The sequence below is a fragment of the Moschus berezovskii genome, chromosome 18, assembly GCF_049115385.1.
Source record: "Moschus berezovskii isolate FMDL1 chromosome 18, NW_MosBer_1.0, whole genome shotgun sequence".
Lineage (NCBI taxonomy): Eukaryota > Metazoa > Chordata > Mammalia > Artiodactyla > Moschidae > Moschus > Moschus berezovskii.
Genome location: NC_142477.1, coordinates 45,510,107 through 45,524,726, shown reverse-complemented (window position 1 = coordinate 45,524,726; position 14,620 = coordinate 45,510,107). Strand labels below are relative to the sequence as shown.

At 43.5% G+C, this 14,620-nt stretch overlaps 1 protein-coding gene across 4 annotated transcripts in view; it reads right to left on the bottom strand.

Annotated features, from left to right (window-relative positions):
• ZBTB35 (zinc finger and BTB domain containing 35) overlaps positions 1-7,951 on the bottom strand; it is a 31,321-nt gene extending 23,370 nt beyond the window's left edge. The window contains exons 1-3 of one of the 4 annotated variants that reach the window (XM_055422102.2): positions 7,595-7,951; positions 6,553-6,691; positions 5,477-5,578 (exon numbers count right to left, since the gene is read on the bottom strand). In XM_055422102.2, coding sequence (XP_055278077.1) covers positions 5,477-5,578; positions 6,553-6,676 — 226 coding nt within the window. In that variant the 5' untranslated portion in view covers positions 6,677-6,691; positions 7,595-7,951. Of the gene's footprint in view, positions 1-5,476; positions 5,579-6,552; positions 6,692-6,915; positions 7,142-7,176; positions 7,276-7,594 lie in introns of those variants that run through there. The other 3 variants (XM_055422105.2, XM_055422104.2, XM_055422103.2) reach the window with 3 other exon arrangements.
• Between the last annotated feature and the right edge of the window lie 6,669 nt (positions 7,952-14,620).

Here is a 14,620-nt window from a genome sequence, read left to right as displayed (position 1 = left end):
TCTCTTGTCTTTTTTTTAAAATATTTAATTGTGGCACACAGGATCTTCAGTCTTCATTATGAATGCAAGCTCTTAATTGCAGTATGTGGGATCTAGTTCCTGAACCAGAGATTGAACCTGGGCTCCCTGCATTGGGAGCACAGAATCTTAGCGACTAGACCACCCAGGAAGTCCCTCTCCTGGTTGTCTTTTGACCATGTTATTCAAGAGTAGCCTGAGGAACAGACAACTAGATTTTGTTTCCTTTTTTTAAGATGTTTTGATCAAACATTTAAAAGTGAATCAAAAATTTTTCCTATAAATGATGTACAAATTTTTCCTAAAGTGGAATTAAATTTTGTTTTTTAATTAAACACACACATATATACATACTATATATATCAGGCAGACCTCTAAATACAAATTATCAACTGACTTAATCTTCGTAACAACCCTATGAAGTACTATTATAATCCCCATTTTAAAGAAATTGAGGCACAGAAAAGCTAAGTAACTTGCCAAAGTCACATGGCTATTAAATGATAAAACTAGAATCAAACCCAGATGGTCTGGCTCTGAAGTCCATAATAAAGATTTTTGAACAGGATGATGCTAAGAAATATTCCTGCCTGGAAGAGTGTGAATACCCACAGTCTCACTCACTATGGGACTGCAATCTCTTACTCATACTTTGAAAGTCCCCCATATCTCTTAAAACCAAAAGTTTCCAATAAATGTGGCAGCAAAATTTGATCTGAACTGACATGAGGTTATTTATCTTTATCCCACTTACAGTAAATTTTAATAAGCTATGTTGCTTATTAATAATACATTGGATTATTATTATTTGGTTATAGGATACTGCCCCAGGCCCCACTGCGAGTACTGTGGAATATACATATTGGACTACCTTAGGAAATTCTAAAAGTAATTTCAAGAAACATTTGACCTTCAAGGATTTGTGGATTTAGCTCCCAATCTTGGTTAATCAGAGTCACCTGTGACTTAAGCATGGTTTCCTCATCTCCAGAACCACAACTGGGGTAGTGAACTGTTTTTTTTACAAGCACCGAAGTGCTTCTTTAGGTGGCCAGTCCAAAACTGGTCCCAGGAATAAACCACGGACCTGACTAATTAGTTAACAGCAACCAAACTTACAACACCTTTATAACACCTGCCCAGGTAAGTGAAGGGTCGGTAGGTAATGCACAGCCCTGCAAAAATATTTTATACTCTATCAGGACTAGTAGGCTAACTTTCAAATTTCAGCCCATTTTTTCAATTCCTTACTCCTTTCATAATGTAAGTGTGCAAGAGAAAACAATTTTTTAAACAAGGTATCTAAGAAAAATGTTACTACAAACACCTTAACCTGGGTCATTTTTCCCATTCAGAAAGAGGCAAAATGTTGAGGGGTGGAGGGCATTCTGGAATTTCTTGAGTCTTATAGAATTCCCCAACTAGTGGAAAACTCCTACTCAAATAGAATGTATGAACATGTCCTTGCGTGTTTCATTCTTGTTATTAGGAGCTAAAATTTTGGACAGAGTTGCTGTTTGAGAGAAACTAGGGGCTTATGGATCTGTGATTTCAGGGGAAGTAAAGAATGGATCTGGAAAATTGGAAGCTCGGTTTAGGAGAAGGTTGTGTTCCAAACAAGGAAATCAATGTCTGTTGAAGATGTAATGTGGTGTAACTCTAAGTCACAAAGCTTAGCTGGGATGCTTTTCAGTTGAAAAAACAATTTTAAGTCAAAGGTGAACCTGTAGTCCTATTCAAAGATAACTCACTTCACCAAAGACAGAAAAAGCAGAGAGAGAGCTGGCTCAGCTTGCATCTAATGACAGTTCATACTCATAGAACATATTACAGTTTAAATTCCCTTTATATATGATTGCTTTTACAAAACCCTAAGGCAGTGGTTCTCGACACTGGCTGCATACTGGACTTATCCTAGGGCAGTGCTGCCCTAACTTTGCTGTTCAAAGGAGTCATCTGAGGATTCTGTTCTGATTCAGTAGGACTAGGGTACAGCCTCAGAGTTTACAGCTCTCACAAGCTCCCAGGCGATACCATGCATCCTCAGACCACACCCTGAAATCCAAGGACCTAGAGAAAGACTTTGAAAGACAGATGCTTGGACTTCACCCCTCAAAGAGTGAACAGACCTGGAGAAAAACCCTGGCTCTGAGTACTTGCAAAAGCTCCTCTGGTGTTTCTAATGTGCTGCTAAATATGAGAACTATCACTATTATACAGATAGGAGTTCCAGTTTTAGCTACGATGAAGAAAGCACGCTCCATCCTATCTTGTCCATTGATACAACTAAAGACCCTGGACAGAACATCTAACGCAAATATAAAAGGACTCTGAAGAAAAAATAGAAGCAAAGAGCCTGGGGAGAGAAACAGAACTCAAAGAAGAGCAGTGAGTTTCCTGCTTTATATTTTTCCTCCTCCATAGCACGGCCTGATGACAGTAAAACTCCCGTAACTGGGTAGTAGGTGCAGACAGAAAAAGTTCCAAGAGAAACTGACTAGAGAACCAGGAAAGGAGATGGAGTGTGTGTGATGGTGGGAAAATAACTGGTTTTTATTCCTCTCTCAGCTCTTCACCAGTTAGAATGCTGCATAACTGTGGCTAGCTGCCACCAAGCAGGCACCTAAACTCTATGACAAAGTTCCTCTGGCTGAGAACTAGGAAAGAGACAATCATCTGAAGAGACGGAGAGAATTCATGTTATTTTCCTCTCTCACCATTTTACCCAGGAAATGGATCCTATCACAGAAAATGTAGGAGACCACAGAGAGGTTAAATTCCCAGTTTTCCAGCCAGAGGACCAGGAAAGGGAGCTCTGAGGAGCTAAAGTACAGAGAAAATCAGGGGGGAGCTGGTGAAAAGTCCTTTAAGTCTGTGTATGCCATCTTGAGCATACTGCCTAGCTGCAATAATGGGAGGCAGCACAGCAAAGGCTCTGAGAATCGGACTGTGTGTGCACTACCACCCAGGTCGGCACACCTGGGGCCTGAACAGAACAAAGGGGTTAAGAACTAAATTGGAATTGGATGCACAGCCCACACAAGGCAGTATGAACCTAATCAGGTTGACTGCCAAAACAAAATAAACCACAATCAAATCAGTAACAAAAACCAAAGCATTTTCCAGAGATTCTAACAGATCGCAGAGTGTCAAAATGTAATATTCAAAATGCCCATGATGTCATCCAAATTTACTTGACATATTTTGCAAATTAAAAGAGAAAAAAAGGAAGATGTTCAGTGTTACACAACTAACAAACAGGAAAACTAAGACCACAACCCAGGTTTTCTAAGTGCGTGCCCAGGGCTTTCTGTACAGCCAGGTGACCAAGCCAGAGAGTAGTAAAGCAATTTCAAAGTTAAAGGCTTAAGAAGACACTGAGCCAGATTGATAAACCTGGATCTGACAAATAACAACAAAGAATGTTTTTACATGTTCCCTTCTTACTTTCAATAGTTTACATACTGAAGGTTGTGTGTCCTATACTATAATGGATCCTGACCCAAAGATCAAACCCAGGTCTCTCGCATTGCAGGCAGACTCTTTACCATCTGCACCATCAGAGAAGTACCTATAATGGACATAGCACATCAGAAATATAAGAAATAATTCCAAAGTGATTATTCTTGAGAAGAAAAAACCCTACTTCATCAGGTAGGTCAGTATTCCATGCTCCACCAGCAATACATATTCTAGCCCTGGCCACTTACTTTTTGACTTAGGATTCTGCCCAGAAGTTGCCTCCTCTGTGAAATCCTTCCTCTCTCTAAGCTACTAAACCACTCATCCTTCTTCCCTTCTTACACCATTCTGCAATAAAATTCCCTGCAACATTTTTTTTTTTTGCACTCTTCTACCTGTTGCCTGAAGGGAAGTGAAGGGAAGGGAAGGGAAGTCGCTCAGTCGTGTCCAACTCTTTGCGACCCCATGGACTGTAGCCCACCAGGCTCCTCCATTCATGAGATTCTCCAGGCAAGAATACTGGAGTGGGTTGCCATTTCCTTCTCCAGGGGATCTTCCCGACCCAGGGATTGAACCTGGGTCTCCCGCATTGTAGGCAGACGCTTTACCATCTGAGCCACCAGGGAAGTAAATCTGGAAACTCTCTTAAGGGCTGTCTTATTAATCAATTTCTCATTTCCTGGATCTGGCACGGTATTAACAGGTATTAAATTTTATAAATAGCCCCAATTTAGTAAACTTTGGCAATGCACCAAACACTATACCAGGCACTCTGCACATGTTAATTCAATTAATCATTAGTACAAGCCTACTAACAATCACACTTCTCAGATGAAGCAGCCAATATGCAATTGAGGTAAAGTAACATGCCTGGGGTCTCGTACCTCAGGTGAGTAACTGGATGCAACTTTGCCTTGTAATAGAAACAAACACCATATAGGAACCTGGAGTCTCACTTTAGTATGTTTTGAGGATTTCTGTTATGCCTGTGCTCTCTCCATCACAGATACCAAAAGATAATCTATCTATGGATACCAGTTAGAACGCGAGATAAGCTGGCATTATCAAAGTAAGAAGATCTTTTAACTCTATGTCTTCCTTACTCCCCTAGGCACCAAATTTTTCCAAGGGAATACTGTTTCTAGGCAACCCGTTCATAACAGAGAATATATACATAGCGAAAGAGAGACAAAACCAAAACTCAAGAACCCCATATTTGTGTAAGAAAGCTGATTTATTTCCTACAGTTTTGGATTGGGGGTAGTGAGCTAGGTATTATAGTAGCAGAAAACAAAAGCATGGGAACAGCATAAACTGAATCCCTTGCTAGGTAGTTAACCTTAGGTAAGTAACCTTTTAGAGCCTGTTCCCTGATATGTAAATTGGAAATAAAATAACTTACTTCAAAGGATAGCTGTGAAACTCAGAAAATGCACACCAACAACGCAGCATAATACCTGGCCTTGTTGGACTATTACAAAAAAACCAAGTATAACAATTTCTATTTCAGGACATTATGCAGTGGATGACCCCTTCCATTCTAGACCTTCTACAACCACTTCAACTTCTTTTAAATGTCACTTCAGTTAATCTTTCCTAGCCTTTTCCATATTATAGCAGCCCATTTCACACTGTGCATGTCACGCTAATACAGGGGCCTGCAGCATCTTGAACAGTCTAAAACATAAAACCACTAAGTGAGATGGAAATTCACTTTTAATACATTTTCAAAAGACAGTGACCACTGGTTTTAGCAAGGAAAAAGACTTGTTTAAGAGACCAACAAATACCATTTAACCTAAGTTTTTCCTGGAAGATCACTTTACCAAGCACGTTACTAAAAGTAAGAATTCTCAGGTGTCAAAAGAACAATTTATCCAGTCACCTAACAGGTACCATTCATACCTGTTTCCCATGGTATTTTACTAAATTACTGTCTAAAAAATATCATCAAATTATAATGTTTGTAAATAATGTATTTAAAGCAAGCATTTACCTTCTATCTCCACCAAAGGTTCCTGAGTAAACTCCTGAAAGAATTTATAGAAGAACTTGCTGCAAGCAGCCAAAACAGCCTTGTGGGCCTTAAAATGGTGTCCTAGAGAAAAAAAATGAAATCATCATATTCACAAAAATCAAGTATAATAAAACAAGTTAAAAAATTAAACTAAAATCTTTCTTAATATAATTTTAAAAACTATATTCTGGGCAGCTATCTTGACAAATTTGAATCTCAATTAGACATGAAGCCAGATCTCTACCTCAAAGGCCTTACTTATTAAGTCACTTTTATAAAGGATATCTTACAACATTTCAGGAGGTACCACTTTAAGTCAAAAGCATATCCTATTCAGTTGAAACTGCTAAACAGAAACGTAACTCAAAAAGGTTATATATCATTGGAAAAGAGAAGAAAAAGCCACAGAATAAGCACCAAGCTGGGTGTGTTTGCTATGAAAAACACTTTAGGATGCCTAATGTTAGGAAACTCAATCTATAGCAGACCTATAACAAAGATTAGCTTACCTTAAGAAGTGTGTTTCCACTAAACAGAAAAGACACCTAAGCTGTGTTTGTCTCCACTGTAATGACAACTCTCAAAACTGGTAAATACCCCATTCTATTTTGGGGGTTACCAAAGCGGGTACCAGTGCTGCAAAGCAGTCTCTCACATTCTACCTCCAAGACCATTTGGGAAACTAGAAAGCATCAACGTTCCCAAATGACTCCTGTGAGTTGACTGCTCAAAGCAGTTTAGCAGCAGAAATCTACTAACCAAACATTCAGAGACATCCTCCCTAACCCACGCCCTCATCCTGCACTAAAGTGTGCAATGGGAACACTTCAAATGGTTGCAAGAAGTTAAAATGCCATGATTACGTTGAAAGCGTGACCAGCCTTCTGCAGCATGGTCTCCGTTAAGGGATACTGATAAGTGTTCTGTGGTCCGAGAGCGCACCCTCCACAGACTTTCGATAGGTAGTCTACAGAAGGTGGGTAAAAAAGGCGGGTGGGGGAAGGGAAGTGATCTGAAGGCACAAACTTAGCTCCTCAGCCCACCACCCTGCTCACCGTCGACAATCAGGGTGATGTCAGTAAACCGGTCCTGCTCTCGCTGTTCATTCAATCGGTCCAGGATCATTTTATGATGTTCAGGGAACTCCTGAAGGCATTCCATCGTCTCTTCGGCCTCCATGGCCGTCCGGTTGCTCTACAAAAGAGGAGCATGATAATGTACACCCATGAGCTCGGGCTGAGAAACAAAACCCCTAAAGCATAAAATAACAACAACAAAAAAAACCAAAACCCCAGCAACGTGAAAGAAGGCGGAGGGTGAGGCAAGAGGAGAGGAAGGCGAGGGAAGAAAGAAAGGCGAGCCGGTCGGCCGCCGCGCGTTGGGGGCCGGAGCCGCGGCCGCGGGACTCCGAGCCTGACCTAATTGGAGTCGGGAGACGCGAGCTGGAGCGGGGTGGGCACAGCGCCGGAGGCTCCGAGCGCCGGGGCGCGCAAGTCCGGCAGGGGAGGAGACCCTACAGCCGCCGCGGCCAGCTAACGGCCCGCCAAGCCCCTCGGCCCGTCCCTGGCTCCCGCCTTCCCGGGACCCGGTCCGGCCCGCGGCCCACAACGACTCCCGGGTCGCCTCTCCCCTCCCCCGCCCTCCCTTTTCTCCCCCGCCCCGACCGGGCCGGCACTCACTCAGGGAAGGAGGAGCGGCCCGGGCCTGCGCGTCACTTACGTCGGCGTGCTGCGTCACGGCGCCGGACTCCGGCTGACGCGGACGCCGAAGCGCAGACTAGAGCGCGGGAGGGCCACGCCCCCGCCTGCCCGCCCTCCTCTAGTGGCGGGGCGGAGCTAACCGAGAGGATTTGGCGCTCGCGCAGCCTAGGCCGCTCGCGCAGGGAGGAGGAAGTCCAGCAGGCGGGGTTAGGCCGGTTTACAGCCTGGCTTTGTCGGGGGTGGGGCTCCACCTTCCACCCACCCGCGCCACACTCCAGGTGTGAACACTTCCGAGCCGGACCTCAGCATCAACTCGCAGCCGGTTCCGGTGTTTGACACCGCGGCCCCCCCGCGCCCCGCCCCCTTTCCTCCCGAGGCCTAAGCCTGGCCGCCTTACCTAGCTCACGAGCCTCCCTCTCTCCTCTCAGTGCCGAAAGCCTTTCCTTTTCTGCTTTCCCCTCTCGGGGCGAAACTCGCCCCGCACTTTTCCCTACCCCTGAACAGCGCCTCTCCAGCCATGTCCTCGCCAGTATCCGCGCGCTCCCTCTGCTCGGGTCCGGCCGGCGCACGTGCGCTCGCTCCGACACCCGGTCGGCCGCGGCGCGGGCAGCGGCGGCCACGGGCGCGAGCACGTTCCGGCCGCCTAGGATCTTCCTCCCGGGTGCCCGCCCTCTCTGTTCGGCGGGCAGCGCGGGTTTGCTAGACTTAGGTCCTGCGGCTGCTCGGGTTATTACACGTGGTGCTGTTCACTGCTGCTCTCCATTCCCCAGGTCCCGTGCTTAAAGAGGCCAGTGACCCATAATCAGCCCCACGTGACTGGGTCATTCATTCATTCCTCCGGGGGGTGGGGGGAATGACTTTTTGAGAATGAGACAGTCAAGATTTACCCATTCTTTTCTCTCAAAAGAGAGATGAGGATTAAGGATTAGGGAAGGGTTTAAATAGTTGTCTGCAGGGGTAAATGTTGCTCAATCGTGTCCCACTCTTCGGAACCCCATGGACTGTAGTCCATGGAATTCTCCAGGCCAAAAGAGTGGCTAGCTGTTCCCTTCTCCAGAGGATCTTCTCAACCAGGCATCCAACCCAGGTCGCCCACATTGCAGGGGTATTCTTTATCAGCTGACCCGCCAGGGAAGCCCAAGAATACTAGAGTGGGTAGCCTATCCCTTCTCCAGGGGATCTTCCTGATTCAGGATTCGAACCAGGGTCTGCCATACTGCAGACAGATTCTATACCAGCTGAACTATCAGGGATCTGGGCCTCCCTGGTGGCTCAGAAGGTAAAGGACCCTCCTGCCAATGCAGGAGACACAGGTTAGATCCCGGGGTTGGGAAGATACCCTGGAGAAGGAAATGGCAACCCACTCCAGTATTCTTTCCTGGAGAATCCCATGGACAGAGGAGCCTGGCGTGCTACAGTCCATGGGGTCACAAAGAGTCAGACACGACTGAGCGACTAACACTTTCAAGGGTAAATGTGATGACTATTTCAGCAGACATCTATTAAGAGCCGACATTGTGCTAGGCATTGTTTAATGTTGGTCACTCAGTCATGTCCAACTCTTTGTGACCCCACGGACTGTGTGGTTCCCCGGACTGAGGGACTGTAGCCCACCAGGTTCCTCTGCTCCATGGAATTCTCCAGGCAAGAATACTGGAGTAGGTTGCCATTTCCTTCTCCACGGGATCTTCCAAACCCAGGGACTGAACCAGGGTTTTGAGCCACCAGGGAAGCCTAGGCACTATTTAAGGGACTAGGAATTCCAATGGTGAACAAGGCATATGTGGTTTTGGCTTCCTGATCTTAGTATGATAGAGTAAATAGACATTGCTGAACCGTGAATTTCCTGGGTGCTGACTGCTGAGTGTTATGAGACAGAATAAGATAATCTGGAGGTCAAGGAAAACTAGTGACATATATGAAGTCTGAGTGTCTGAGGAACTGAAGGAATGAATGTTGCTGGACAGACCCACAGGGCCTTGAAAACAGTGTTAAAGGCGTAGAGTTTCTCACGATGGCAAAGGGAAGTCTTGAAGATTGAGCAGGATAGTGACATCGTAAATTTTACTTTGTAAAGAGAATTCTATGGAGAATAGATTAAATGGGATGAAATAGAAGTAGAGATTAGTTGGGAGATGGTTAGCAATCTAGATGAAACCATGGTGGCAAATGAGATTAGAAAATTGACAGGGAATTGCCTGGTGGTCCAGTGGTTAGGGACTTGCCCTAGTGATAACCTACCTGCCAGTGCAGGAGACATAAGAGATCTGGGTTTGATCCCTGGGTCGGGAAGATACCCTGGAAGGGGAAATGGCAACCCACTCCAGTATTTTTGCCTGGAGGATTCTGTGGACAGAGGAGCCTGATGGGCTACAGTCCATGGAGTCACAAAGAGTTGATTGCAACTGAGTGACTTCCACTCTCTCACTCCATTGGTTAGGACTTCACTCTTCACTGAAGGGGCTGTGGGTCTGATCCCTGGTGGGGGAATTGAGTTTCTACAAGCCACCTGGTGAGGTAAAAAAAAAAAAAAGGAAGGCATTTTACATTTGGATCTGTATAGAGCTTGGAGGAGAGAGCTAACCTTAGAGATCTGGAAAATTTTATCATAAAATGGCTGTTGAAGCCTTGGGAAATGACGAGGTTGTTTTAGGAGAATCTGTGGGGACGATGGACTAGTGAGCAGTTTGTAGATTAACTTGAACTCCTGGTGTTTTATTATTATTTACAGAGTGGAAACAGTGTCAGACTTTATTTTTTTGGGCTCCAAAATCACTGCAGATGCTGATTGCAGCCATGAAATTAAAAGACGCTTACTCGTTGGAAGGAAAGTTATGACCAACCTTGATAATATATTAAAAAGCAGAGACATTACTTTGCCAACAAAGGTCCGTCTAGTCAAGGCTTTGGTTTTTCCCGTGGTCATGTATGGATGTGAGAGTTGGACTGTGAAGAAGGCTGATCGCCGAAAAATTGATGCTTTTGAACTGTGGTGTTGGAGAAGACTCATGAGAGTCCCTTGTACCGCAAGATCCAACCAGTCCATTCTAAGGGAGATTGATCCTGGGTGTTCATTGGAGGGACTGATGCTAAAGCTGAAACTGCAATACTTTGGCCACCTCATGCGACGAGTTGACTCACTGGAAAAGACTCTGATGCTGGGAAGGGTTGGGGGCGGGAGAAGAAGGGGACGACCGAGAATGAGATGGCTGGATGGCATCACCGACTCTGTGGACATGGGTTTGAGTGAGCTTCGGGAGTTGGTGATGGACAGGGAGGCCTGGCGTGCTGTGATTCATGGGGTCGCGGAGAGTCGGACACGACTGAGCGACTGAACTGACTGACAGAGTTTTTAAGATGAAATTGCACCTAAAAATAGGCATTTTAGAAATTCCAATCTATATGGCTGCTTTCCTATAAAACAACAACTAGATTAAGCCAAACAGAGATTGCCATCTCTGCATGGAATTTGAACTATCCAGTTCACCACAGACCCCATCACTTTTTAGAGTCTTAGACCCAGTGAATATCATTCATTTTTACCTGGCTTTTTCTTAAAGCATTTGAATTTGGACTTATGGCCTACAGCGTCAGAATGGACATGGGTGAAGGACTTTATCCCTAAGAAGTATCAATGTTTATAGGCTTAGCAGTAAAGAAAAATCCTGAAAAGACAGTATGGCAGCTGGAGAAAGGAAAAGCAGAGGAGTATGACATCAAGGAGGTCAATGTTTCAAAGAGATGGTATGATCAGCAGTGCCAAATGCTGCAAAGTGCTGAAGCTGAGTAAAGATTAGGAACGTTCCATGGTGGGTAGGGGAGTATAGGAATAAATAAGTAGGTTAAGGAATAGTTAGGAAAATAAATCGGGTTGGCAATGATCAAACTGTCATTAAAAAATGAGAGAGGAAAGAAAAGACTACTTGCAGAGGGTGATATGTCAAGCCAGTTTTAGTTTTTGTGTTTTAGGATGAGAGAATCTTAACGTAAATGCTGATAGAGAAGAATCCAACCGAGAGGAAGATGAAAAAATATATGAAAAACCCTCCTGAAATGCAGGAGCCCCAGCAAACGTGGGTTCGATCCCTGGGTCGGGAAGAGCCCCTGGAAGGGGGCATGGAAATCCATTCCAGTATTCTTGCCTGGAGAATCCCATGGACAGAGGAACCTGGTGGGCTATAGTCCATGGAGTTTCAAAGAGTCGGACGTGACTGAAGCGATTTAGCACACAGGCACCTTAATTAAAAAATAACTTTGTTGCTTTAAAAATACTAATCATCATCTGACATCTCAGGTTTATCACAAACCTTAAGCTTATTATTTGTTTTAATTATCTGAAATGCAATAAAATGAGGTATGCCTGTCCTAGGAGGCATGATCATTGGTAGCAATCTTAGAAGCTGCCTACTACAGAACAGAATGGAAAGATTCAAAATAGATCTAGGACATAATATCACAGTGGCATCAATGGGATCTGGTAGAAGTTCATGACCTTGAATTTATATGACAGCAGTTTCTCAGACATTGAGATTTCCTCCAGAAGCATTTAGTAATCAGTCACCTACAAGGATAATAAGATTGAAGACCTAAGAATGAAGTTAGTGTTAAAACACATTTCTCTGTGGTGCAGGTTTTGTGTCAGTTAATAATTGTCAGGTGTTCTCTGGAGTGAAAATGGATTGTTCAAACTTAAGGAGAGTTGACAAAGTCAGGGTAGTTCTGGCTACCATATCCCTGTGTCTGTTTTAAGGCAACATTGGGAAGGAGATAGTCTTGTGGTTAAGACTGGTTTGAAAGACAGCCTGAGCTGAAGTCTTAGTTCACCTTAATAGTGGGGTGAAAGTAGCTCAGTCGTGTCCGACTCTTTGCGACCCCTCAGACTATATAGTCCATGGAATTCTCCAGACCAGAATACTGGAGTGGGTAGCCTTTCCCTTCTCCAGGGGATCTTCCCAACCAGGGATCTAACCAGGGTGACTTTGGGCAAATTATTTAACTTTATCTATATTCCATTTCCTCACCTTTAAAATAGTGTTGTTGTGAAAAGCAAATGAGATAATACATGGGAAGCACTTATATTAGCATTAGTACCTGTACAGAGTAAGCTTTCATTACATGATCTTCATTATTATGCCTCAGTATAAAGTTTATATTCTATTTGCTAGCTGCTAAAATTAAAAAAAAATATACTTATGGGTCAAAAAATGAAATCTTTGGAAATTCCCTGGTGATCCTGTGATTAGGTTTTGGCGCTTTCATTGCTTGGGCCTGGGTTTCAATATCTGATCTGGAAACTAAGATCCCATAAGTTGCATGGTGCGGCCAAAAAAAGAAATTATGGTTAACAAAATGAACTAAAAATCTGGGATATCCCCAGTGAGGCCACAGATACAGCAAGCTGAAAAGGGATCCTGACAAGTCCAGATTTTTCAGAGGGGTCTTTAATATATTACATATGCTACAGATAACTGGAGTTAGTTCCTCCTTTTCTTCCTTCAGGCAATGTGTTGGAACCAGGATGAGAGTATGTACTTGAGAACAGTTTAGTTGCTTCTCAGCTTGTAGATGATGGCCTTGATTCTTGCAGTAGTTAAACTCTAATGTTGGCTTGGAAACTTTAAACTAGGAGCGTACTCAGTCATTCCTGTGGAGCTGAGAAAAAGACAGGACAGGCTTAGGCGGCAAAAATCACAGAAGATATCAGGCTAAGCAGGGGATGACACACCAGGTCTAGAAATTTCTTTTCAGCATTATTGTCCCAAGTGGCTGCTAAATCTTGAGTGTTCAAGTTTAACTCTGGCCCGGTCTTAGAATAGCAGCAATATGAAATGTATTAGCATGCAGATGTGGAAGTGGCTACTATTCTCCTGGAAGTTGGAGAAACTCCCGAATGTTTATATTGTCAAAGGGTCCTTTAGGATCCAAGCATTGCTGCTCTCATTTTTAAATTTTTTATTGCAAACAAGGAACTTACTAAACCCTCCCTGGTCTCACTGTGGATCTTCCTCTTTTCCTTAACTTAATGTTGGAATACCCCTGTGTATTACTTAGTCATTTTAATATATTTGGAATTAAATCTATTATGGTAACATTTGTTTTCTATTTGTCTTACTCTTCTGTCTCATTTCTTACATTATTTTGGATTAATGTTTTTCTCAATTATTTCAGCCTCTATGATGACTTCCAAACAGGAGTGGAAGTAGGGTGAGGTGAAGGAGGTAATTGCCTAAGTTGCCAAATTTAAGAGGGGATCAAAATACAGAAATCAAGATAAATAATATTCTTACACATTGTTTTTAGAAAGCATAATGAATGAAAAAATTCCATTGCCAGAGAGTAGATGTACCTTTCACTATTTCTCTCACTAAGCAAAACAACAGCAAAAAAACCCCTATAGCTTATGTAAAAAACAAACATAAGAAAACTCTGAAAGATAAACAGAAGAAAGAAGGCTGAGTCAGGATCTCAGAATCTGAGAAACAACACACTGGTAAGTTTCTGGAATTTTCTTTTGGCCTGTATATCCCAGATTTGTAGGCAAAGAACTCAGCAAACCAGAGGTGCCAGTGCGCCTAAGGGAAAAAAAGCCTACTCAATAAAACCTTGCTGTCTCTAGTTGAAGCACCAAGAAAGGGGCAGCTTCACAAGACATAAAACTTTTAGGAAAAAAAAAAAACAAACTGCTCTATTGAAGCCAAAACATCACAGGAAAGAATATGTTCCCATCCCTACCCACAGCAGCAAAGCTGAATGAGGAGCCTAAATGTTTGCCGTCTCAGGGCCATAATGAGGAACCCCAATTCCTCTTCTCTGATGGGGTGGTGTCAGAGAAGGCCAAGAAGGAGCCCAGATTGTTATTCACACCCAGCAGTAACAAAGTCCCCTAGCTTTTTCCCTGGGGTGATGTTATCGGAGGCCTAGTGGAGCATCAGGACTCTCACCAATATTCAGCAGTAAGAGGCCACTCCATGGCCTTGTCAGTAAAGACCATGTAGGGAGCCAGAACATCCGTGCCTGCCCCGTTACGACAAGGATCAGCTTCCTCCTAGGGTGTCAGTGGAGGCCAAGTGAGGAACCCGGACTTCACCTCCATTGAGCAGTAATAAGGTGCTCTTTTCCTTTGCAGGAGCTGTGTCATTAAAAAGACAAACAAACAAATGGGCAAAACAGGGAGTTTAAATAAAATGCAGAGTCTTATAACTTGTAAAATATCCAAGTTTCTGTTTTAAAAGGAAAAAAAAAACACTTATTCTACTAAGCAAGAACCAATATGTTTCAAACTATTTTCTAGCAATAGATGCCAACAAAAAGATGACAGAGATGTAAGAATGAGTAGACAATTTTATCCATGATGAAAATGTTTCATGAAGCAATTATGAACATGGGTGAAATAAATGAAGAAAAATACAAAGCCTCAGCAAAG